The sequence below is a fragment of the Lissotriton vulgaris genome, chromosome 6 (genome assembly GCF_964263255.1).
Source record: "Lissotriton vulgaris chromosome 6, aLisVul1.2, whole genome shotgun sequence".
Lineage (NCBI taxonomy): Eukaryota > Metazoa > Chordata > Amphibia > Caudata > Salamandridae > Lissotriton > Lissotriton vulgaris.
Window position 1 is genome coordinate 162,985,359 of NC_141694.1, and position 26,096 is coordinate 163,011,454.

A 26,096-nucleotide genomic window follows, 5' to 3' on the forward strand; every position below is an offset into this window, starting at 1 on the left:
CCCATGCAAGTTAGCAGGAGGTTTGTTGATAGGTGAAATGTCCGTTAGCGACACTTCTCACGTTATGTCTGGGTGGAACGCCCACTTTGCATCTCATTAGAGATGCAAAGCTGGGCGTTGAGGGAAAGGGCTCTAAGGCAAGGGTTCACATGATAGCGTGACCTTGCTAATAATGTGATAACATTATCGCTGCATTTCCCCCGAAAATGAACGCTAAAGCGGCAATAATTTTATTGCGGCGCCTTGATGATATGCCCCCAAATATTTCTTGGGGCATTCAGTGTAAAAACAGAGCAATATAATTAGGAAAAAGTGTAGTGAGGATGAACGACACTGAATAAAATTTCTTCAAAGAAAAATTATTTCAATTTCTGAGTTCTGAGGGAATGAAGTGGTTTCTAATACAATACTGTAAATGTTGAACCGTAAAATCATAATCCAGAAAGAATGTACATAATTGGTAGTATTGCTAAATAAATATTTTTATGAGTAATAGATCGGTGTCTATTTCTACTAAAGTACTTAATATTCCTACCGAACTTTCCTTATGTACTCCTATAGGGCATCCATTAAATTGCCTAATTGTTATTAGCATTTCTGCATTTTATTTCCATTTGTGTTTCATTATAAAGGTGGGAGCTCCAATGTTGTTATGATCCATATTAAGTAATAACCTAAGCATTTACAGAGTGCACTGGATTTTCAAGTATGCAAAAGCTGGAGAAAAATCAGGCAATTGTAATTTTGGCAACATTTGTATTTCGAGAGAAGCAATATGAATGAGACAAAAATGACAGTAATATATTGCTGGCGAACAACAGAAAAACGTAATTGTAATCTTGGTTGCAGAAGATGCAAAATTTCACTACAGCAACCGTGCACCTGAAAAAAGTTACAAAAGATGTACACAACCAAAAAAGAAAGTCAATACAAGGCAGATGGTGAACAAAATAAGTAAACTAAACTGCATCAATGCCATAACAACACTTAAATGACAGAGTAATGTAACTACAGAGAATGCAAAGATGTGATACTGGGTGAAAATTGCAAGCATGAAGAGGAAATAAAATGTGTAAGACTGCATTGTGCACAGTAAGCATGTGTAATACAATCAATGAATATTGTGTGGTGTGAAACTGGTAAAAGTGGCATTTGTGACATGATATAAAGAACTTGATGTAGTAATCTGCTTCTTATGTAATGCATCTCCCTGGCCCTGGTTCTCTGCTTGATGCTCTAGCTATATGATGTCATTTGAAATGTTATGGATGTTTGTACTTCAAGGTGGAGCTGTTGGAGAAGATGGGCTGAGCAGCCAGGAGACTGCTCCTGGTGGGGCTTATATTAAGACTTACATTGGAACTTACTAAGCTGTAACTTGAAGAATAAACTATCAACTACAAGAACTGTCTACCAGACCTAATGGATTTCTACACTTGATTAAGATGCATTTTGAAGGAAAAGGCTTGAGTCTCAATATCTAAAGCACCCAGCCTTTGGCATGTTTCAGCCATACATTAGTTGTTGATTCTGTTCTTAGGGAGAAATTACTGGATGTTCGCTTCAGATTGTTTCCTGTACAAGTGATTGAAGGTGCCTGGGTAGATTTAAACTGGGAGTAACATGGGTGCTGCCAATACAGAGTAGAACTGGAACGAATTAGACATGATTTGCTTCAAATTTGGAGCAAAGGTGTTGATTCCACATCTCTTGTGCATTGTTAGGGTCTGGCTTGTCCTCAGATGAATCTGTGCAAGCTCTCAGATTGTAATGTAATGTAATGTAATGTAATTTTATTTTTGTAAAGCGCGGCTTACACTCCATGGAGCATCTTGGCGCTGACCACTCGTGTCTAGGAGGTGTTTGGCTCGGGAACTAGTGAGACGCTGGTAAGACAGTATACGATGTTACTAAGGAAAGGGTTTAGACTAGGGCTAAACTAGCTGTGTCTGTAAGTTTAAAAATCCATGTCTTTAGAGCCTTTCAGAAAAGGTTTTCTGACGGGATCTGGCGTAGTTGGAGTGGTAGTTTATTCCAGGCCCTGGCACCCAGCACTCCAAGGGATTTTCCTCCTTTCGTAGCTAGTCTAAATTTGGAAGTGACCAGTAGGTTCAGGTTGGAAGATCTGAGAGAGCGAGAAGGCACATATCTTCCAAACCTTTTTGACAGGTAGGTGGGACCCAGCTGGTAATAGGACCTGAAGGTGATAACTAGGATTTTGAATAGTACCCTTTTGTGGATGGGCAGCCAGTGCAGGATATTGAGTGCAGCTGATGCCGACGACTTCCTGGGCCATCTCAGCACAAGGCGGGCGGTGGCATTCTGGACCATCTGTAGTCTATGCATTACTTCTTTACTGGAGCCTGCATATAGACTGTTACAGTAGTCCAGGCGAGATGTAACGGGAGCCACTGCCACAGTTTTTCCGGCTGTCAGTGGGAGAAGGTCGAAGAATCTTCTGAGGCCTTTGATTATGCTAAAGAAGGACCCTGCCACAGCACCTGCTTGTTGCCTAAATGATAGGGACTCGTCAAACCTAATCCCAAGGTTACGGGCCGTGGTAATAGTATTTGGGGGGACTTCTGCATCTTGTGGCCACCATGATTTGGGGGAGAAGAGGTTTTGTTGTCCGAATGGTAGAATTTCGGTCTTGGCCGAAATACATTTGAGGTGGTGTTTTCTCATCCAGTCGAATGTGGCGGTAAGACAATCTCTCAGATTTTCCTCTGCCTTTGTTGTATTGCTGTCTAGTACGAGGATGAGCTGAGTATCATCAGCATAAGATATGGTGCTGATGTGAAATGAAGTAATCAGCTCTATCAGGGGGGTCATGTACAGGTTAAATAGTACTGGGCTTAGACTAGAGCCCTGTGGTACTCCTGTTTTTAGTGCTTTCTCCTCTGAGCAGTATTTCCCTAGTACTGTGACTTGCTTCCTGTGGCTGAGAAAGTTTTTTAGCCATTCAAGAGCAACTCCTGCTATTCCTGATTCTGCTAGGCGGCCAATTAATACGGAGTGTGATACCGTATCAAAGGCCGCCGATAGATCAAGCAGCACCAGAACAGCCTTTTTTCCTTGGTCCATAGCTGTCTTCAGGGTCTCCACTGTGTGTAGTAGTGCTAACTCCGTGGAGTGTTTAGCCCTGAAACCCGCCTGGTTGGGATGCAGGATGTCGTTAGTTGCTTATTCACTGCTGCTTCCGTGAGTTTAAAGAGAATTGGGAGCAGCGAAATCGGACGGAGGTTTGAAAGTATAGTGGGGTCTGCTAGGGGTTTCTTCTGCAGAGGTTTGACAGTGGCTAATTTCTATTCGGATGGAATGGCGGCAGTGGCCACGGATTTATTAATGATGGCATTTATACTCGGGTTTACAGTGTCAACAAGAGCATGTAGCAGTAAGGGAGGGCAGGGATCAAATGGGGAGCCAGATTTGCTGGATAGAATAGCCTGGCGGGTTTCTTCCAGACTAACATGGGTGAATTTGTTAAGCTGGGACTTCTCATTATGAGGTCTTGTGGTTTCTGCGCGGGGGTGTTGGTGGTTCTGGAAAATCTTTGGTGAGATCGGATATTTTCTGCTCAAAATAGTTAGCGATTGAGTTACATAATGGAAGCGAAGGGGGGATCTCTTGTCTAAGAATCCTAGGATTCATGAAGTCATCGACTATTTTAAAGATTTCTTTTTGTTTGTTGTTGGAGGAGTTTATGGCTTCTAAAAAGTAGTTTTTTTGGCACCTTTAATCATTGCATGGTACTGCTTTCTAGATGTTTTATAGATGATGAGTTCTTCATTTCAATATGCACGACGCCATTCCCTTTCCAGGGTTCTGACCTCTTTTTGTTTTTCTTTTAAAGGGAGGGAGAACCAGGGGGCGGACCTTTTATTCCGCTTTTTGCTCACTTTACTGGAATCATCAGGCCCGCAGAAACTTGTGACCCATTTACAGAAGCTGTTATAATCTGTTTCTGTGTTTCCAGTTAGAGGGGGTTTACTATCCTCAGCAATTTGGTACAGGTTGGGAGTGTCCCTAATCTTTTTCCAGTCTTTCCTTGTATGGACTTCGATTGTCGTATGGTCTATTTTGATCCCTTTCCTTTCTACAGTCAGTTTAAAGGGGACCAGCAGATGGTCAGTCCAGGTCTGGATACGGGGGGAGTCAACTTTCATGGAATTAGTATTGGTACAGATACAGTCTAAGATGTGCCCTGCTTTGTGAGTTGGTACTTTAGTCAGTATTGTGAGTCCCAGGACACTAGTTAGGTCTTTCAGCCATACTGCGTTAGGGTCCTCAGCCTCGTCAAGATGGATATTTAGGTCACCTAGTAAAGTAAAATTAGCTAATTTGAGAGTGAGGCTGCTGAGTGCTTCCCCAAGACTTTCCAGGAAGTTATTCTGTGATCTCGGTGGGCGATAAATTAGAGCTCCTGAAAAGGTAGTCTCCTCGTTTATCTTAATGCAGAAACCTATGCTTTCTGCCCCCTTAATGTCAGAAAGTTCAAACATGGTGCATTTAATAGAATCGCGGTAAATGATGGCAAGACCACCCCCTCTCTGTTCCTGTCTGTCCACTCTTTGAATAAGATAGCCTTGAGGAACTGTTAGGGCTATTACCGGGTTACACCAGGCTTTAAGCCATGTTTCTGTCACAAAGAGTATGTCGAGATCAGTCTCCGTAATTAAATCATGAATATGCGCCCCATTTTTGCACATAGATCTTGCATTGATCAGTCCTCCTTGAAGGAGGATTTCTTGTCCCGTGTTGGGTGTCCAATAGGATAAAAGGGGTTTTTAGCAAGTTCAGTTCAATGCCTGATCTGTAATATGTAAGTCGAACAATTATGTATGATAGTCACATATGAATTGTTTGCTGATAACTGTTAACAGTTGATGAAAGAGAGGCTGAATGGCGGAACACCACGCCGCGTAGCCTCAGGTGATTGGTGCCCCTCCCCGCCCCCCTCAGCAATGGTGGTTCGTACTTGGAGAGTCCGCGGGCGGCTGCGGTTCCTCTCCTTCTCTTACTGAGGCTACAGCTTCAGGGCGGCGGTATGGTGTAGCGGCTTGTGACGAGGAGCCAGTCCTGAGCTAAGAGGGGAAAAGCATTGTTCCGTCCTCATCTTCGTCTTCGTCCTTGCACCAGGAGCGAGCTGATTTGGACTGGGTCTGTGGTTGGAGGAGCACAGAGGTGCGCGTTCGTTGTCCCGAGCGCCTGGGCTGCAGTTGTCTTCTTCTCGGACGTCGGTCAGTGACTGGGAGGTGAGGAGAGGGAGGCTAGAGATCCTACGATGACGGCGGCTGTCACCCAAGGCTGGCGCGCTGGATGCTTGTCCTTGGGCAGTGCTGCTGGAACCAGGCTCCCTTATTTTTTTGTGGCTGCAGATTGCTAACGAAATGTATTGACAGTTAATAATACCTCCGCATCCACCCACTGTGCCCTGGAGTAACAGCTTTCAAAAGGGTCTAAGAAAGTAAAAGAGAGAAAAGGGCACAATACAGACACTGGCCTTATCCATTTTCAAGGGGAAAAAACAGAAAAAGTGCCTCTCCTGCTGGGTTACGTGGACTATATCCTGATTTAAATTTGCACTGCATTTTGGGAGAAGTAGTGCTTTGGAGGGCATCAAGCAGCATATAAGTATTTGTGGACAAAAATCTTATAAGCTTTCTTCACATTAAACTGAGGTGCCGTGAAACGTGGCATGGAGACATCAGGATGGGGAAGTTGCTTAATGCTCGTCTGAAAACTAAAACCCGCCGAGCCCAGGCAAAGGAGACTAAGGAAGCTGCCAAACTGGCCTGTAAGGAGAATTTGCTTGACCTCGACTCAACTTTTGAGAGTTCAGAGAATGAGGAACCACCCCCTGTTGTGTCTCTGGATCAAGCTAGCATAGCGGATTTGGCATCTGAGAATACAGCCACCCCTAAAATTGCTTCACAAGAGGTCTTGGGGTCAGAGGGCCCCAAACAGGTGAAAGGAATAAAGGAGGCAAAAGAGACAAAAGAGGCAAAACAATTTGCACTATTCGTGAAAAGGGGTACCTTGCAGTCTCCTCTTCCTGGTCCAGGTTCCGCTCTGAAGCTCTCTAAGGCACCTTCGGATCCCATTTTTCCTTCAGTTCGATCAACTACAACTGCCGTAGATCTGACTCTCTCAAGTTTTGTTCAAATGCAAACAAATTCGAATGACGCTCCCTCCACAGCAACTGAGCCACATCTGGGCCAAACACCCGATCAGACTGGGTTGGAAGCTTTAATTTCGCCACTCAATCAGGAAGGGAGACTTGTGCAACATTTGGAATAAGTGGAGTTTTTAGAAATCTCAGATGTCCCTGATCCAACCGCAATTAGATCTAGTCCCCCTAGTACAACTATGACTCCACCAGTCAACTTACAGCCTCAGACCCAGGCTCAGGCTCAGGCCCCCCCTGCGAGAGACTAGATCCTCAATTCCAGGATGCCCCTCTTCAACTATAGGCCCTGATAATGTTATCCCCAGCTCCGATCTGGATCCAATCGATCAACTTCAGATGAGTATCAAGGATATGTTAAACCTGATTCTGGAAGAAATCCGTGAGCTAAAAAGAACCCAGAAAGTCGAACTCGCCTCTATTCATCAACGTCTAGAGACAATTGAATGCACAATATCATCCTTTCAAGTTAGGTTGCAGGAGGCGGAAATCAGGATTTCTGCCTAGGAGGACCAGATGGTCATCGTAATGAACGAAGGCAAAGCGGCAGTTAAAAGCAAGCATGCCCTAGAGAACAAACTGTAGGAGTTAGAAAATCACTCAAGGAGGGCCAATCTTCGGATAGTGGGAATTCTGGAAGGAACTGAGGGCTCTCAAACCTTACAGTGGGTTAACTCATTTATTAAACAAAAGGTCATCCCAGAGTTTGAAGATGATCTCACTATCACCAGGGCCACCGTGTTCCTGCCCGCCCTTTTCCAAATTCCACGTTACCACGGACAATTCTGTTAAATTTTGCAGATTTTCATATAAAAGAGAGGATATTGTCTAAGGCCATCCAGCAGTGACAATTTCCAGTTAATGAGACTGTGAAATGTCACATTTTTTCCAATATGACGGCCGCTGCGGGTCGTAGGAGGAAGGAATTTCTGAAGATGCTTAATTTATTTAAAGCTAATGGGGCACAAGCATACTTCGCCCAGTGGTCCAAATTGAGGGTCCTGGTGAAGGGCAAATTTTTTATGTTTCCCGATTTGGATGAAGCCCAAGAGTTATTAAAGGAGATCACGCAGGGCTCTGGGTCATAGGAGAAGAGGCTGTTTATTGTGGCAACTATCTGGGCAGGGCTACAAGGGGGTCGGTGGGTTAGTGGGTCGAGTAATGTCTTCATGCTATCTTTCTTTCCGGCAGGCTCAATTAAGGCAACAGGGTTGGATTAGCTATCCTCTGATTACCATTTGATTATAGTAGATGCTGTAGTCTCAATGTGCATGTCTGGTTGCTAGGATATTTTCATTGCTTGTTTTCAAACTTTTTTTTTTTACACCTTTGCTGGGAGGGATCAGGGGCTAAATCATCGGGTGTAATTACATGACACCCAGGTTAGAGGGGGGTGTGGAAATGTGGTTGGTGTGGTTGGAGGGGGGAGGCTCCACATTTCAGGGAGTGGGTCACATCGGGTGGGTGGGGGTTTTAAAGAGCTAAAAAATGAAGTCCTCTTCTTGTTGCTGATTCCTTTCAGGCCATTGAGTCCATTCAGGTCCTATACTTTAGTTCTATAACCGTGACTCTTGCTGGGAAATTCAAGGGGCTTAAAGCTGAGTTAGATTTTAACAATGGCTAGTAAAGAACTGCTGAAAGTGGTATCTTTTAATGCTAACGGTCTTAATACCAAAAATAAAATGCATGCAATCGATTTGTGGATCAAATCAGTAAACCCGGCAGTGATTTTGTTGCAAGAGACTCATATTCCAGCTGTAAAATTGCTTGAATTTGCCATGTTTAGATCGTGGGCTGCCTATAGGGGATTTTCTTCATCTTCAGCCTCTCATAGAGGAACAGCAATCTTCCTAAGCAAAAAACTTCAAGCAGAGGTTGTCAATTTTGATAAGGATCCACAGGGGCGTTCGTGTTGGGTTACTTATTCCCTTAGGCAAAGTAAGAGACTGTTAACGTTTGTTAGTATTTATGCTCCAGTAGAAGATAATCATAAGCCCTACGAGGATCTCTCTCAGTCCTTGATTCAGGTTGCTGGGGAATTGGTTGTGGGGGCCAATTATAATATCTTAATGAGCCCCAAAATAGATTAATCAGTGAAGGGTAAAAAGAAGCCGAAACCTAAATCTATGAGAACCTTGCAACATTATGCGGCAACCTTGGATCTTCATGATCATTGGCGCATGGCTTTTCCTACTAAAACTGCATATACTTGCTGGTCAGGCAGATTTTGTTCTTCGTCACATATTGATATTTTTTTAGTTTCACGTATTTTGAGTTTTTGTCAGCAAAGATAATGGATTCTCTGATCATGCCTTGCTGGTTCTTGAGCTATCTTTAGGTAATTGTCCTAGGTCTCCTTCAAAGGTGGTTGCTGAATGAACAATATTTAAATGAACATGATTGGGTCAACTGTATGGGGTTGAGATAAAAGAGTTTGTATCACGTAATATTGCGTCTGCTCCTCTGAGTGTGGTATGGGACGCACTTAAGGCATTTTTTCGTGGATTCATTATTGGCAAAGGTGCTGTAACAGTTAAAAAGGTTAAGGAAGATATGAGAATTTTGGAGCAGAAGATTCAAATGTCTTACTCTGCTTTTTTAAGTAATCCCTCTCTCTCGAATCAGCGGCAGTTGGACCAGTCTAAGCGTGCACTCAGTGCCAACTATTATACCCAGAGTGATGCCTCATTTCACCAACATCGCCAAAAAGTTTATGAGGAAAGCAATTTTACTGGTAGGTTTTTAACTTGGCAGGCCAGGGAACAAGCTGCCTCAAATCAGATTAAAACACTGAAATGCCCCTCAACTGCCTTAAGTATAAACGATCCAGCTAAAATTGGCAAAATATGCTACAGCATTATGAGTCCATCTATGGTCAACACCAGAGAGTGGATATGACCGTATTAAAAGAATTTCTTCAGAACAACAGCCCCCCAACACTTTCGTATGTTGAGAAATGATCTATGGCAAGCCCTTTCACTATGGAAGAGCTGGATGGTGTTATTAAAAACCTACCAAATGGGAAAGCCTGTGGCCCGGATGGGTTTTCGCCTGAATTCTTTAAAGTCTTTTTTAGTTCAATAGCGGACATCTTTCTTCGTTTGGTGAATTCTATGCTAGAAGGGGGGGAAATACCTTTTAGACAGGGCAATATAGTAAGCTTCCCAAAAAAAGGTAAGAACAGCGAGGATCCGAACTCCTACCGGCCGATAACGTTGTTAAACTCTGACTACAAAATCGTTACTAAATTGTTGTCACTTCGGTTCAATCATTTTGCGGCACAATTGATACATCTGGATCAGAGCAGTTTTTTCGCAGAGAGGCAACTAGCTTCTAATACCCATTATCTGTCGGAGGCGTTGGATTATTTTGAGACTCAAGGAATACCCGCGTTAGTTCTTTTTTTGGATGCCGAGAAGGCTTTTGACCTTGTACTTTGGGAAACCCTGTTTAATATTTTAGATCACTTTGGTATCTCCTCTAAGATCACTGCCCTGATACATAATTTGTATGATAAGGTGGAAGAGAATGTAATTATTAATAACTCAGTGGTTGGACGGGTCAAAGTAAAGCAGGGCACAAGGAAAGGGTGCCCCTTCTCACCGTTTTTGTTCAATTTTTTCATCGAACCACTGGTGATAGCTATAAGAAACTGCTCTGATATCCGTCCCCCTATCCCTTCCATGGCGAAATTAAAATTATACGCCAATGACATCATGCTTTTCATCAAGCCCGAATTAGAGGTTCAGGCCAAAGTTTTCCAGGTTTTTGAAGACTTCGAGGCGCTTGGGAGGGTATTGTATCAATAAATAGAAGACCGAAATCTTACAATGCGGCGGTGCAGGTTTGGTTCTGCACCCCGATATGTGTGCCTGTGCCAATACCCTTCCTAAAAGATATTTGGGAGTACTTTTTTCTGAAAGAGTTTCTGATTTATATGATCTAAATTTTCCGCCACTTCTGCAGAAAATCAAGGCGTTGTTTGCACGCTGGAACTCGTTGCCGCTATCTATTTTATCTGTTCTCCCTTTGTTTAGTAGAGTCTATGTTTACATCTTTTATTTGGGCAAAAAAACACCACGTATTGCACTTAGCACTTTGTATGAAGAACAGGACCAAGGAGGCTTAGCCCTCCCGAACCTTAGGGATTACAACTACGCTTACTTTGTTCAGTATTTGTCTAGATTCAAATCTCAGCTTCAGTCACACCTGTTTATTAACTGCTTTATGGATTTAATGTGTACATAAACCCAAAGTCATTCACCACTATTCATATTTCGATCCTCGAAACGGGGTCGTTATGAGTGCCTTCATTGGTTTTTCAAAAAACGTCAGGCTCTTTATAAAAAAATACTCTATTCCGGCTATCAACTCAACTACTTGATTAGCTGATATCTTACCATTAGCAGGGGTCACACAATCCTCAGAACTTACTTTAAAATGGGCATTGTTAGGATTCTGTAAGGTTTTAGATTTTCTGAGGAATGGACAATGGCTGACCATGCTCGAAATTAAACAGTTAATAGCCAATGATTTCATTCTTTTAGGGTCTTACAATATCCTCCTTAAATTCCTCATTGAGTTAGATGTTTCTCAGATTAGCGAACAACATCAGCTAAATTGAAGAACTTTTGGAAGATCCACTTACGAGGAAACCAGGGGCTTCGAAAAAGCGCCTAGCCTTAGTTAGGGCCCCAGATTTTGGGCAGAAGGCGATAAAAAAATGGAAGGATTGTGAAAATCTTGAAGTTTCAGCTAATTTGGGGTCATTTGTCAATAACCTTAATTTTAACACGCTTAGAGGTGCAAACTGGCGCGGGATGTTATTTTTCAGTAAATGGCAACTGTATCGAACCCCTGCATCTTTGTCAAAAATGTAACCTAATTATTCACCACATTGCTTTCTTTGTGTTAATTTTCCGTTTGCTAACTGGTCACACATAATGTTACAATGTCTTAGATACAGAACTTCTGGAAGGATATCTTCCACTATTTGGAAGCCGAATGTGGCACTCAAATTGCAGTGAGCGATTTGCTAATCTTAAACAGCTAGGGGCCAGATGTATGTAAATTAGATTTACCGATTTTTAATTACCAAATTTTACCGATTCGGTAATTAAAAATCGGTAAATCTAAAGGGTGGATATGTAGGTATTTCCAGATGTGGAAATACCGAATCTGTAACAATCGGTATTTACCGAATCTGTAGATACAGAATCGGTATTTCCCATTGATTCCTATGGGCTTGGAAGCCCATAGGAATCAATGGGAAATACCGATTCTGTATTTACAGAATCGGTAAATACCGAATTTTCCAAGGGTGCAGGGGGTGTCCCTTTGACACCCTCTGGCACCCCACAAATAGGCATGTGCGCCATGTGGCACACAGACATGCCCTAAGGGCATGTCTGTCTGTCACATGGCTAGGTGTGCATGCACACATGAGCATGCACACCTGAATTCGGTATTTTACCACACAATAGGATTGTGTGGTAAAATACCGATTTTGTAGGGCCTTTGGGACTCAGAAGAGTCCCACCTACACCTGAGATTTACCGAATCGGTAAAAATACCGATTCGGTATTTTACAGAATCGGTAAATTTACAGAATCAGTAAATTTACCGATTCTGTAAAATTGTGCCCCTACATGCCAATCCTTGAATACCGGTCGGTAATGGCCGAAAATACCGATTTTCGGCCGTTACCGACCGACCTACATCGGGCCCTTGGATCCTTACCTTTGTTTTTCTCACTATAAGGTTACATTTTTGTATATTGCAGCGGCTGTTGCCAGATCGCTTATATTGCAAAGCTGGCGCACCACTTTTACTCCTTCTGTCCTGGAGTGGTCCAACAAAATGAAAGCAGTTAGGAAAAGTGAGCGTTCTCATGCACTACGTGTCGGGGTCTTAAAAAAATTGTGAAAATATGAGCTTCTTACTTTGACTGAGATTGTGAGGGGGGATTGCAAATGTATGTTTGCCAAAAGGTATCCTCTGTGGTTCATTGTATTGGCTGTAATGGATTTTTTGTATTGTATTGGTTTTTATGCCTGGGCTTCAATAGAAATATCTAAAAAAAAAAGATTTGGAATACTTCAAAGGTCTTTGTGCATTTAACACTTTGTTATTCTTATATATTGGGGCCGATTCACAAAAGCATTCATGAGTACAAAAATTAGTACTACATCAGAACTCTTTTAAATATTCTTGTATGCCTTTGGGAATGGGTCCTGAAACATCAAACATCAAACTTCCTATTAATAACAATTCAACTTTTGGTGCAGACCTTTCCATTTAGACTAATTGCATAGAATTATCCTTCGATATTTCCACTTTATTTCCATGTTGTATGTGTTGGGGACAGCTCAAAATGGGAGGTAAGATTCTATAAAAGAGTACTACTACAGGAGGAATACTGTATGTACTCCAAAATGAATTTTTCGAAAGGGCCTGACATGCTTGTAGAGTTTGAAAACATTTGACAAAAAATCATTTTAAAGAGAATGGATACCTCTTTCTCATTTCACATAACTTTCTTGACCATTTATAAATTATGCAGGAAAGTCATATATGGTTGAAAACAGGAAGTTGTCTTCTGCTGCGGAGGTTGGCCTTCTGGCACGAAATGTGAAGATTGAGACTGATGAGCCGTGCTCTGGGAGAATTCATGTTGGGCAACTCAAAAACATGAATGGAACATATTTCACAGGTGCGTTGAAATGAAAACAAGTTTGGATTTGCTCTTTTGCATAAGTCAACCTAAACACTTGTTAGTATTACTAGTATTGTAAGTTTTGTACCAGGTTGCACAAAGATGCTTTCCTGTCAAAATACTTTATTGAAAAAACGATCCCATTAGATCGTCTATTTTATTATAGGACTATATTGTTTCACATATTTCATTAACCATTTTATTATTTGTTATAAAATCTAAGCTTTATGTCATAAAGAGGTGGAATGCAGCAGAAGAGAGAGTGCATATTTACTTGGAAGAGCACACACACTCATAGCCGGACAGTCAAGAGACCAACGATACTGTCTTACTGACGTGCATCAGTTGTAATTGTACACAATCTATATAACCCCCTGTTAGACCTAGGGTTTTCCCAGCCAACACGTGGATAGCATGGCACAGAGGGGAAGACTAATTCCTAAGGCTAAATGTGTAAAGCTTGCGTAAAACCTCTCAGGAACTCAGCGCCCATCCATTCCAAAAACGACACTACACCTTGTTAGGAAAATAAGGTTTGTACTTTATTAAAATAGACTCTATTCTCTTAGGTTTGATAGCTCTCTTATAGCATTAGTACATCACCTTACAAATGAATGCAGAGTTTATCACTTATTACATCTCATTACATTACACGTTTCAGTTTACATGACCCTCCCTTTGTCTTGGAGAACTCCATACAGTTGCTTACAGAAAGATAATTGTGTTAGAAGATTCCCAAGAAGGAACCAGAGTATACTTCACCCCCCACTGCTTCAGGTTCAGATCACCTCTACATTCACTGTACACAATACTTCACAGGTGGGTTGGCACGGCTGTTTCACTAGGGGAGAATAAGCAAATTAACACCACATTTCACTTTGCCACCAGTGACATCACCCCTGCTGTCTCACATACAGCTTGGTAGGGTCTTCTTGCCCTCTTACCTCAGATCATGGGGCTATACATACACTTTCCTCCCTGTCTCTGATTTAGCCTTACTCCCCTCACCTCGTAAATACTCACCTCACCTTACTCGAGTCCCACTCTTCCCTCTCACTCACTTCGTGTTTATCCGTTTTGAGTTCTTAACTGGCTGGCCTGTATTGTGTCAGGGCAGTTCAGAGGAAGTCTCTGGCCGGCTGTTATTCCAGGCAGGAACCGCCTGTCACCCCTTTCAAGCTCTGCTCCTCCTAGTGCTGATTCCACCTTTCGCCCTAGGTATGCCAAGCTTACTGTTATCACTGCCGGAGTCCTTTAGCCTGTGCGGAAGGGGCAGGCTCTCCTCGGGGGTGGGGGGGAATCGGTTGATTGACACTCGGCACTCCTCCACAGCGGTCGGGTATGGAACGGGACGTCCCCGGATGGTATTGACGGGGCGCGTCACACTCCTCTCGTTCTCCTCACCAGAGCGAGCGCTGTTCCTCCCTCTGCGCAGGTCTGCCTTCAGCGCTGACATGGAGGTCGGCTCCGGAAGCTCTTCCTTCGCCCCACCTTCGTTGACGTTGGTCCGTCTTCGGCTCCGACGGCTCCACAGAACAGCTACCACTCGGGACCTCCAATGCCTCCTCACGGAACTCCCCGCAGGTTGGGTGGATTCCCGCCCTGCAGCTGCCACGGACACTGCTGCTCTTCTCACATGGTGAGTGTGCCTTGATAACGCGGCGCTTGCGTCTTCTGCTCACATAACCTCTTCACTGAGGTGCCGGGTCTACAGGGTAAACGAGGGAGAATAGCAGCGAGAATGTCCCTGGGGTGTATGAACCCCCGCTAAGATCAAAGTACACCAAGGGAATCTCCGGTGTCTTTGCGGTGAAAGTCCAGGTGCAATGATGACTCCCAGTCCCAGTGGGGTTTGGTCGGATCCAAAGGGTTCACATCCAAGTAGAAGACAGTCGGCCACAGGTCAATTGCGCCCCTACTGGTGCACCTAACTATGCGGTGTCGGAAAGCTCGCCAGGCACTATTTGTAATTTTAAATGTGTCTACTTAAATACTCGTTCTTTGCCCAAACATCAGACGGACATCTTTCTGTTACTATCTGATATCAAACCGGATCTACTCCTGTTGACCGAGACATGGCTTACACCGGATTCTTTACCGGATATCTTGGCTGCCTTGCCTGCTGATTATTACATCATTTCTGTGCTACGACCGGCAGGTAAAATCGGGGGCGGGGTGGCCATTATCTCTAATAAGAAACACCAACTTAGACAACTCTCCTCCTTGGATATACCTAATGTGGAGAATATTGTTGCTAAATTGGATACTGTCAACGGGTCACTTGTGGTGGTTTTATTATACCGCCCGCCCCAATCTATGGCTATGTTCCCTGTCATTTTTGCGGAGCAATTGGCCATGCTTGCCACTAATAATTCTAAATTACTCCTGATCGGGGATTTAAATCTCTGGTTTGATAACACACTATTAGACCCCCAAGCAGCTGAAACAAAGGACCTTTTGAATGATCTGAATTTAATACAATATATAGACACTCAAACCCATCAAAAGGGCCATAGTCTCGATCAAATTTGGTCATTGAACCTACCGATTGATTCTATTGTTATTAAACCATGTAGTTGGTCTGATCATTTTATCATTAGTTTCTCATTTTGTGTTGCGAAAGCTCCTCAATTTAAGCTGAAGGCTACCAGTTTGACTCGGAAATGGTCCTCTTTGGACATTTCAGCTTTTTTAAACTTGTTAAAGTCTACTCTGCCAGAGCAGAGCTCAGACATGGAGATTGCCGACTGTAGGCTTCAGGAAAGGCTAAATTCGGCCATTAACGTCTGTGTCCCCCTCACTCGTTTTGATAACTCACGCAGCGTGGACGCACATAAGTGGTACACGCCGGAGTTGAGGAAACTAAAACTTGAAGTGAGGCAGCATGAGAGGACATGGCGTACTAATTACTGTCCTCAAGCAAGGATTGCATACTGTCTAATTCGTAAAGCCTACCAAAAGACGCTGCACACTCACAAAACTGATTATTTCTCCCCTAAAATACTTAACGCGACTAATAAGTCGAAAGAAATTTTCAGGATTGTGACTGAGCTGTGCAATGATGAAAGAACTTCTCCCCCAGTCGTCCCCTCACAACCGCTCTGCAACTCCTTGAATGACTATTTTTATGATAAAATAGTGCTGATTAAGGATACTCTATCCAAGCTTCCAGCTTGTGCTCCGATAGATGATACCTTTTTAAATCCCCTTACCTTGCATTCTTTTCCTTTAATCACTGACCAAATCCTCCAAGATTTGCTCACTAGAGTTAAATCTGGATCTCCTCAGGATGTCTGCCCTCCTCAAATAATGAGAGAAATTGGTCGGGCACTCCCTAATAGCCTGCTTGCTTTGCTTAACAATTCCCTCATGTCAGGGACTGTCCCGAATAGTTTTAAACAGGCTTTGTTGATCCCTTTAAAAAAGAAACCCGGTATCGACTCTTCTGACCCCTCAAACTACAGGCAAATATCGCTACTGCCTTATCTATCCAAAATATTGGAGGCCCATGTGACCAATTGCCTATCAAGTTTTGTGGAAGCCTCTGGCTATTTACAACCTAACCAGGCAGGTTTCCGGCCTGGTCATTCTACTGAGGCAGTGATATTGGCCGTTCAGAACACCTTGAGGTCTAATGCTGACAGGGACCTGCACCAGGCCTTGGTGTTATTGGACCTGTCTGCCGCGTTCGACACGGTTGACTATACCATCTTGGTCAATCGTGTCGAACAGGCCGGACTCCGAGACTCGGCCTTGGCTTGGCTCAGGTCCTTTATTTCAGAACGTACCCAGTCGGTTCGACTGGGTTCTTTTACAGCCCCTAAAAACATTTCTTTCTGTGGGGTTCCCCAAGGATCTTCCTTGTCCCCTTTATTATTTAATTTGTATATGCGGCCTCTTCTGTTTTCCCTCCGACAGTTTAAGGTTGATGCATATAATTATGCAGACGACCTGCAGTTGGTTTTTGTACTAAACGCACAGAATGCAGCCGAGGAGTTTCGTGCAACTATGTCCTTTATCCAAAGGTGGATGTCTCTAAACCACCTTAAGTTAAATCCGGGAAAAACGGAGCTCATTCTACCTGGGAAGAGTGAGATCAGTTGGAGCCCTTGTTTTTGGCCATCGGACATGGGCTCCCCTCCAAAGAAATCCCGTACAATAAAAAGTCTGGGAGTGACTCTCAGTGAGGACCTCTCCTTGGAAAGTCAAATTGGTACAGTGGTCTCCTCGGGGTTTTTCCAACTGAGGAAGATCAAGAAAATAGCACATCTCCTCACAGGTCTGGCCTTAATCCAGACAGTTAGTTCTCTAGTCCTGTCTCATATCGATTTTTCAAATGGCCTCTATCTGGGGGCTCCTATTGGCCAACTGAAAAGATTGCAATACCTGCAAAATCAAGCTGCGAGACTTATTTGTAAAGTCCCAAAGTGGGAATCGATTAGACATGGACTGGAGACCTTGCACTGGCTGACTGTGGAACAGAGAGCAACATTCAAGGTGGGCTGTATTGTGTTCAAGGCTTTGGAGGGCAAGGGTCCCATGTTTCTTAGACAACTGCTGCGTAAATATCAACCTCTGCGCAGCCTGAGATCTACCCACAAAGACCTACTTGAGGTCCCTCGTTTCAAAAGGAAACGTCAGGGAGGTAGCAGTTTTCAATTTTTGGCTGCTTCATTGTGGAACTCACTCCCCCTGACCCTGCGACACAGTAGGGACCTCCTTACCTTTAGGAAAGCATTCAAAACTATTCTTTTTTCACAGGCTTACTGTAAATAGTGATTTGTGTCTTTTATGTACTGTTATGTTTGATTCTCTCCAGCGCCAAGAAGCCTCCGGGCGTATGTGCGCTTAACAAATAATAAATAACATAACATAACATAACATACTGGTGCAAAAGCTCTCCTCTGCAATTCGCCTCCCTCCACACTGGTCAATGCTACCTCTCTGGTCACAGGCTTACACAAAATGGCCACCTGAGTACTGGCCTTTTATAGACTGACCCCAGTCCCCTGGAACCTGCCAGATGGTTCCAGAACCTTCTTCATGTAACTCAATGGGTCAGCTTGGTTGTGATGTCCGTTATGACAGTTGGTGGACTCCATTTTAGGTTTCTTGGATCTCACTAAATTTTCATGTGGATGATTAGGCCTTAAGGGTAAGGCAAAACGTCCTACTCAGGGAACACCTAGCGCCACAGTCAATGCTGACAACCAAAAATCTGGGTGGACATAAGAAAAAAAACTAATAACTCTCAGAGGCCAAAGGGGACAAAATAAATTATAATTGTGAGGGGACCCGCAGAAGCAGACAGGTCAAACACGCGTCCCCCCCAGCTGAAAGTGGGGAGAACTACCCAATCACTTGGGAGTTCTCATCACTAAGGCGGAAATACCTAGAGAGACCGTCTGCGTTGGCGTGGTTCTCTCCAGGCCGATGTTCCCCCCTGAAATCCATTCCCTGTAGGGAGATGGACCACCTCAACAACTTGGGATTCTCCCCCTTCATTTGCATCAGCCAACGAAGGGGCCGGTGGTCGGTCTGAACCAGGAAGTGCGAGCCAAATAGGTATGGACGCAACTTCTTCAGAGCCCAAACCACCGCAAAGGCTTCCCGCTCTACAGTACTCCACCTCTGTTCCCTGGGGAGTAGTCTCCTGGATAGGAAGACCACGGGTTGATCCAAGCCCTCATCATTTAGTTGCGATAACACTGCCCCAATGCCATGTTCTGATGCATCTGTTTGGACAATGAACTCTCTTGAAAAATCAGGAGCCCGGAGAATTGGAGCAGTACACAATGCTTGTTTTAAAGTCACGAAGGCTCGCTGGCAAGCCTCCGTCCAGACTACCCGTCGGGGTTGTTTCTTGGAAGTAAGTTCAGTGAGGGGGGCTACAATGGTGCCATACCCCTTCACGAAGCGACGGTAGTATCCAGTGAGGCCCAGGAAGGCTCGGATCTCAGTTTGAGTCTTGGGGGGCTCCCAGGCCATGATAGCCTCGATCTTCGCCTGGAGGGGCTGCACCGTCCCTCTGCCCACCAAGTGGCCTAGCTACACCATCGACACCTGCCTGAGCTGACACTTGCTGGCCTTGATTGTTAAGCCAGCCTGTTGCAGGGCCTGGAGAACAGCTTGCAAGTGTTGCAAATGATCCCCCCAGCTACTACTGAAGACAGCAATGTCATCCAGATAAGCAGCAGAAAAAGCTTCCATACCAGGAAGGACCGTGTTCACCAGCCGCTGAAAAGTGGCAGGGGCGTTCTTGAGCCCAAAGGGCATCACACAGAACTGGTAGTGACCCTGAGGTGTGGAGAAGGCTGACCTTTCCTTTGCTCCATCAGTAAGGGAAATCTGCCAGTACCCTGAAGTAAGGTCAAAGGTACTCAAGTATTGGGCAGCTCCCAGCCGGTCAATGAGTTCATCCGCCCTTGGGATCGGATGAGCATCAGTCTTTGTTACTGAATTTAGTCCTCGGTAATCCACACAGAATCTCAATTCGGGTGTGGCGCCCAGCGGGGCAGCTTTTGGTACCAAAACCACCGGACTGGACCAAGGGCTACTAGAAGGTTCAATCACTCCTAGCTCCAGCATCTTAGTGACTTCACCCTGGATGCTGGCCTTCACCTTGTCTGACAGCCGGTAGATCTTAGACTTCACAGGTGGGCTGTCTCCTGTGTCCACATCATGGGTGCACAGGTGGGTTCTTCCCGGGACAAGGGAGAACAGTGAAGAAAATTGTTCCAGGATCTGGCGGCAATCTCTCTGCTGTTCGGGAGTCAGGGATGGCGAGAGAATCACTCCCTCCACCGACCCATCCTTTTCTTGAGACGAGAAAAGATCAGGGAGAGGTTTGCTTTCCTCTTCCTCTGCTCCATCGGTCACCATCATTAAGACGATCTCGGGCCTCTCATGGTGTGGCTTGAGGCGATTGGCATGAAGCACCCGGTGGGGCTGTCTCGGGGTCTTAAGGTCCACCAGGTAAGTGGCCTTACCCTTTTTCTCCAATACCTCAAAGGGGCCTGACTAACGATCCTGGAGGGCATTTAGCTCTCCAGGTTCCATCACCCAAACTTTTTGTTCAGGCTCCAGTTCCACTGGGTGAGCATTGTGGTCATACCACTCCTTCATTACAGCTTGGCTGGCTTCTAAGTTGTCAGAAGCTTGCTTCCACAACTTGGCCATTTGGCTCCGGAAGGCCAGCATGTAGCTCACACGTCCTGGGGAAGCTTCTTGGGAGTATTTTCCCATCCGTCCTTCACCAGGCTGAGAGGACCCCGTACAGGGTGCCCATACAGAAGTTCGAAGGGGCTGAAGCCCACTCCCTTCTGTGGCACTTCCCTGTAGGAAAACAAGAGACAGGGCAAGAGGATGTCCCATTTCCTCCGCAGGCTCTCAGGCGGACTTCTTATCATGCCTTTCAAGGTTTTATTAAACCTTTCCACAAGACCATTGGTCTGTGGGTGATAAGGAGTGGTGAACCGATAGGTAACACCACACTCCTTCCACATAGCCTGCATGTAAGCTGATAGGAAGTTGGTCCCCCTGTCGGACACAACCTCCTTGGGGAAACCCACTCGGGTGAAGATCCCCATCAGGGCCCTTGCCACTGCAGGTGCAGTAATGGTCCTCAAAGGAATTGCCTCTGGGTACTGTGTGGCATGATCCACTAGAACCAGGATGAACCTGTGACCAGCTGAAGTCGGTGGATCCAACGGCCCTACAATGTCGATGCCCACCCTTTCAAAGGGGGTGCTAACGACCGGTAGTGGTTCCAGGGGAGCTTTCAGCTTCACCCCTGTTTTCCCACTGGCTTGGCAAGACACACACGTCCGACAGTAGGTGTCAGACGCCACTCTCATCCGAGGCCAGTAAAAGTGGGGGACAAGCCGGGCAAAGGTCTTGTCCTGACCTAGGTGTCCCGCCAAGGGTATCTCATGAGCCAGCTCTAGTAGAAAGGCTCTAAAACATTGAGGGACCACCAAGGCCCTGGATGAACCATGTCCGGGTGCCTTGACCTCACTGTAGAGGAGCCCATCCTCCCAGTAAATCTGGTAGTTCCCCACAATGTTCCCTGCTGCCTGGGCTTTGGCCTGTTGCCGCAGCCCCTCAAGAGTTGGACACTCCTTTTGAGCTTTGCAGAATTCCGCCCTGGAAGGACCTCCCTCCACCTGCCACTCAGCGGGGATGGGTAGGTTCTCCAGGGAAGTAACATCCTCCTCCGTGGACTCCAGACCCACCTCTGCAGGTGGCCCATCTATCTCACGAGGTAGTGATGCTGAGGCAGGTTCCTCCTGCCTTCTGTCCTTCTCTTCTCTGGCAGCGGGCTGGGCCATTGTTCCAGGCTCCAGCGTAAGCGAACTCCCCCTCCGGGTAGTCGCGGACCTTGTGCTAACACAAGCCCAGTCAGGTGTACCCAGCATCTCAGAATGAGTCCGGTATTCCACCTCCCTCCAAGCATTGTGCTCCATATCATTTCCTAACAGGCAATCAACAGGCACGGCAGGGCTTACGGCAACTCGAAGTGAACCTGCAACCCCTCCCCACTCAAAGGGTACCTCGGCCACGGGATAGTGGCCCAATCTGCTGTCAGCCATCACAGCGGGATGGAGTACATTTGGGATGTCCTGCTCTGGAGACACCAGATGACTCCTCACCTTAGTCATACTGGCTCCTGTGTCTCTCAGAGCCTCCCCTCTATGGCCATTGATGGTGACCCACTGCTCATACTTGGTAGTATTTGAGGGCAATTGGGTCTTTGGCACCATCTCCTTATCCCCCAGGGACACTAAAGTGACACCCGCCCGCTCCCCTCCCTTATCCAAAGGCATCTCCTCCCCGAGCACTACACTAGTTATTCCCGGGGCTTTTCCTCCGGTGGGAGGAGGTGGTCTTTTTGGGCATCTCACATCTCCTTTATAGTGTCCCACACCACCACACTCGAAGAAATGAACAACCCTTGGCTGCTGGCTTTGGCCAGGATTAGGGTTGCGGGTGGGTTAACCTTAGGGATGAATCCTCTGCCCCTTCCTTGTGAAGTATTTTGTGGACCTTTTGAGAACTCCCTTTTGTTATCTCCCCCCTCTTTCTTCTGGGGGGCGCCCTGTCCAGTCTTATGGGAATTCCCTCCAGTCCCCTTTTAGGACACCCGGGTACTAGCCCAGATGTCCGCCTCCTCAGCAAGCTTCCTGGGGCTGGTCAGCTTGCTGTCCACCAGGTGTTGTCGCAGCTCGGGAAAACATTTCTCGAGTAGGTGTTCCTTGAGTATGAGGTTATATAACCCTTCATAATCCCCTACCTCGCTGCCTTGCACCCAACCCTCCAAGGCTTTCTTCGCGTAATCCAAGAAATCCACCCAATTCTGTGTGCTTAATTTATGACTTCCCCTAAATTTTTGTCGGTATTTTTCAGGGGTTAGTCCAAAACTTTTTCACCAGCGCCACTTTCATTGTAGGGTAGTGGGTTTGCTCATCCCGCTCCAGGGCCAACAAGGTATCCTTGCCAGCAGGTGGCATGTACTTATACAGCCCACCCCCCCAGTGGGTTTCCAAGATCCCATGGGCCCTTAAGGAGACCTCATAGGCGGCTAACCATTTGGCAATATCATCACCTAGGGTGTAGCTAGCAATAACATCCTTGGGTAAGTAGGGTCCGGGTTCTCTGATGATCTCTTTGTTTTCGCTGCCACCATTGTTAGGAGTGGGGGTCCTTAATGTTAAGGCTTGAAGGTCTAGCTCCTTTATTGTTCGCTCGTGGGCCAACCTCCTGTCCACCCTCTCCATGTCTAATCTAGCTAACTCCAGTTTCAGCCTCCTGTCTTCTAGCTCGGCGTCAGTAAAGCTCCTCACTGAGACACTGCTGCCCTCCCTTGAAAGTGTCCTGGGACCTGTCAGCAGATTCCCCCCTTCAGTTTGGTACAGCAACCCTGTCTCAAGGACAGTGTCTCTATCAGTCTCTTCTGTATCCCGTTCCTCCTCTATATGAGCTTCCACCCATGCCCTCAAGCTTGTCTGTAACTCGCTTTTCTTGGCACCTTTCTTGAAGAACACCCCCTGTCGTTGACACCACTCTTTAAGTTGGGCCACAGTGTAGGTCTCTATCTCTTCAAGGTTCAATTCCATTTTTCAAATATGGTATCAAATGGGCACTCAGGAGAGAACTACAAAGCGTAATCTGAGGATAACCTCCACCCACCACCAGGAGTAAATTTGGAAAATCAAAATATAAATTTGGGAGACCGCTTGGAGAAAACTCCAGGTGTAGGTTTATGGTGCACCCTGAATTCCTGCAAGGTATACGCAAGCACAAGTAGTATCCCACCACTGAAACACCAATATGTTAGACCTAGGGTTTTCCTAGACAACACGTGGATAGCATGGCACAGAGGGGAAGACTAATTCCTAAGGCTAAATGTGTAAAGCTTGCGTAAAACCTCTCAGGAACTCAGCGCCCATCCATTCCAAAAACGACACTACACCTTGTTAGGAAAATAAGGTTCATACTTTATAAAAATAGACTCTATTCTCTTTGGTTTGATAGCTCTCCTATGGCATTAGTACATCACCTTACAAATGAATGCAGAGTTTATCACTTATTACATCTCATTACATTACACGTTTCAGTTTACATGACCCTCCCTTTTTCTTAGAGAACTCAATACAGTTGCTTACAGAAAGATAATTGTGTTAGAAGATTCCCAAGAAGGAACCAGAGTATACTTCACCCCCCACTGCTTCAGGTTCAGATCACCTCTACATTCACTGTACACAATACTTCACAGGTGGGTTGGCACGGCTGTTTCACTAGGGGAGAATAAGCAAATTAACACCACATTTCACTTTGCCACCAGTGACACCACCCCTGCTGTCTCACATACAGCTTGGTAGGGTCTTCTTGCCCTGTTACCTCAGATCATGGGGCTATACATACACTTTCCTCCCTGTCTCTGATTCAGCCTTACTCCCCTCACCTCGTAAATAAACCAGCCAACTCTCCCTTACTCGAGTCCCACTCTTCCCTCTCACTCACTTCGTGTTTATCCGTTTTGAGTTCTTAACTGGCTGGCCTGTATTGTGTCAGGGCAGTTCAGAGGAAGTCTCTGGCCGGCTTTTATTCCAGGCAGGAACCGCCTGTCACCCCTTTCAAGCTCTGCTCTTCCTAGTGCTGATTCCACCCTTCGCCCTAGGTATGCCCAGCTTACTGTTATCACTGCCGGCGTCCTTTAGCCTGTGCGGAGGGGGCTGGCTCTCCTCGGGGGGGGGGAATCGGTTGATTGACACTCGGCACTCCTCCACAGCGGTCGGGTATGGAACGGGACGTCCCCTGATGGTATTGACGGGGCGCGTCACACTCCTCTCGTTCTCCTCACCAGAGCGAGCGCTGTTCCTCCCTCTGCGCAGGTCTGCCTTCAGCGCTGACGTGGAGGTCGGCTCCGGAAGCTCTTCCTTCGCCCCGCCTTCGTTGTCGTTGGTCCGTCTTCGGCTCCGACGGCTCCACAGAACAGCTACCACTCGGGACCTCCAATGCCTCCTCACAGAACTCCCCGCAGGTTGGGTGGATTCCCGCCCTGCAGCTGCCACGGACACTGCTGCTCTCCTCACACGGTGAGTGTGCCTTGATAAGGCGGCGCTTGCGTCTTCTGCTCACATAACCTCTTCACTGAGGTGCCGGGTCTACAGGGTAAACGAGGGAGAATAGCAGCGAGAATGTCCCTGGGGTGTATGAACCCCCGCTAAGATCAAAGTACACCAAGGGAATCTCCGGTGTCTTTGCGGTGAAAGTCCAGGTGCAATGATGACTCCCAGTCCCAGTGGGGTTTGGTCGGATCCAAAGGGGTCACATCCAAGTAGAACACAGTCGGCCACTGGTCAATTGCGCCCCTACTGGTGCAAAAGCTCTCCTCTGCAATTCGCCTCCCTCCACACTGGTCAATGCTACCTCTCTGGCTTACACAAAATGGCCACCTGAGTACTGGCCTTTTATAGACTGACCCCAGTCCCCTGGAACCTGCCAGATGGTTCCAGAACCTTCTTCATGTAACTCAATGGGTCAGCTTGGTTGTGATGTCCGTTATGACAGTTGGTGGACTCCATTTTAGGTTTCTTGGATCTCACTAACTTTTCATGTGGATGATTAGGCCTTAAGGGTAAGGCAAAACGTCCTACTCAGGGAACACCTAGCCCCACAGTCAATGCTGACAACCAAAAATCTGGGTGGACATAAGAAAAAAAACTAATAACTCTCAGAGGCCAAAGGGGACAAAATAAATTATAATTGTGAGGGGACCCACAGAAGCAGACAGGTCTAACACCCCCCATGACATCACAACATAACATTCCATCCAGGATGTACATTATAGTCACAAGTAACAACACCATGACACTACGTTTTCCAATATTGATTTCTAATGGATAGTCATTAGCTCACTTAACTTATTGGCATGCACATGTCTGTAGGACTAGAATAGAAATAATCATAGTGCGTTAAAGTAATACCAACCTTCTTTATTCACCAGTCTTTTGTTTCAGGGATGCCCTTCTCCTCCCTTCAACAAATCCTATACCACAAGAGGAGCTCTCTACTGTCTTAAATAATTTCGGTGCACATGCATGACCTTTTCCAGATATAAATAAATACACACTATTCACCATTTGGTGCCTATCCAACTATTGTACATGACTCAGCTTTAATATGCATCTATGTGACATAAAAGGATATATATTTTCTAATTCATATACAGCTTAGAAATACAAAGAATAGATCAATGCATATTTTTGAAAAATTCAACAACTTTTCTCCATTTGCAATATACTAATAGTTTCATTGTACACCATGTACGTCTTTCCCTTTTCCATCATCTATACCATTACATTGTCTTGCTACATAGGGGGCTTGAAAATCCATCCACACAAAAGTAATCATGACCCACCATTGATCATAGCGTACTGCTCGATCACTTAACTAGTTTAGTGGAACTGCTCTAGTGAGTTCTACCTCATTAGTAAGCATTCATATAAAAGAAGTAACGCTAGGTTCCTTCACTTCTGACATCACTACCATCACTACCATCAATTTTGGAGTACTTCAGGGAGGACATTTTGCCCCCATAGGAACTGCTCACAGTTGTAAATAACTATGCAGTGGTCTATTAGACCACTGGCAAAGAAATTGTTGCTCTGCTAGACTTCAAAGTGCTCTTAT

At 45.6% G+C, this 26,096-nt stretch overlaps 1 protein-coding gene across 1 annotated transcript in view; it reads left to right on the forward strand.

Moving 5' to 3' along the window:
* PKHD1 (PKHD1 ciliary IPT domain containing fibrocystin/polyductin) overlaps positions 1-26,096 on the forward strand; it is a 2,083,594-nt gene that overhangs the window by 1,998,831 nt on the left and 58,667 nt on the right. Inside the window, exon 56 of the mRNA XM_086926200.1 lies at positions 12,750-12,899. Within this exon, the coding sequence (XP_086782326.1) occupies positions 12,750-12,899 (150 nt within the window). The remainder of the gene's footprint in view (positions 1-12,749; positions 12,900-26,096) is intronic.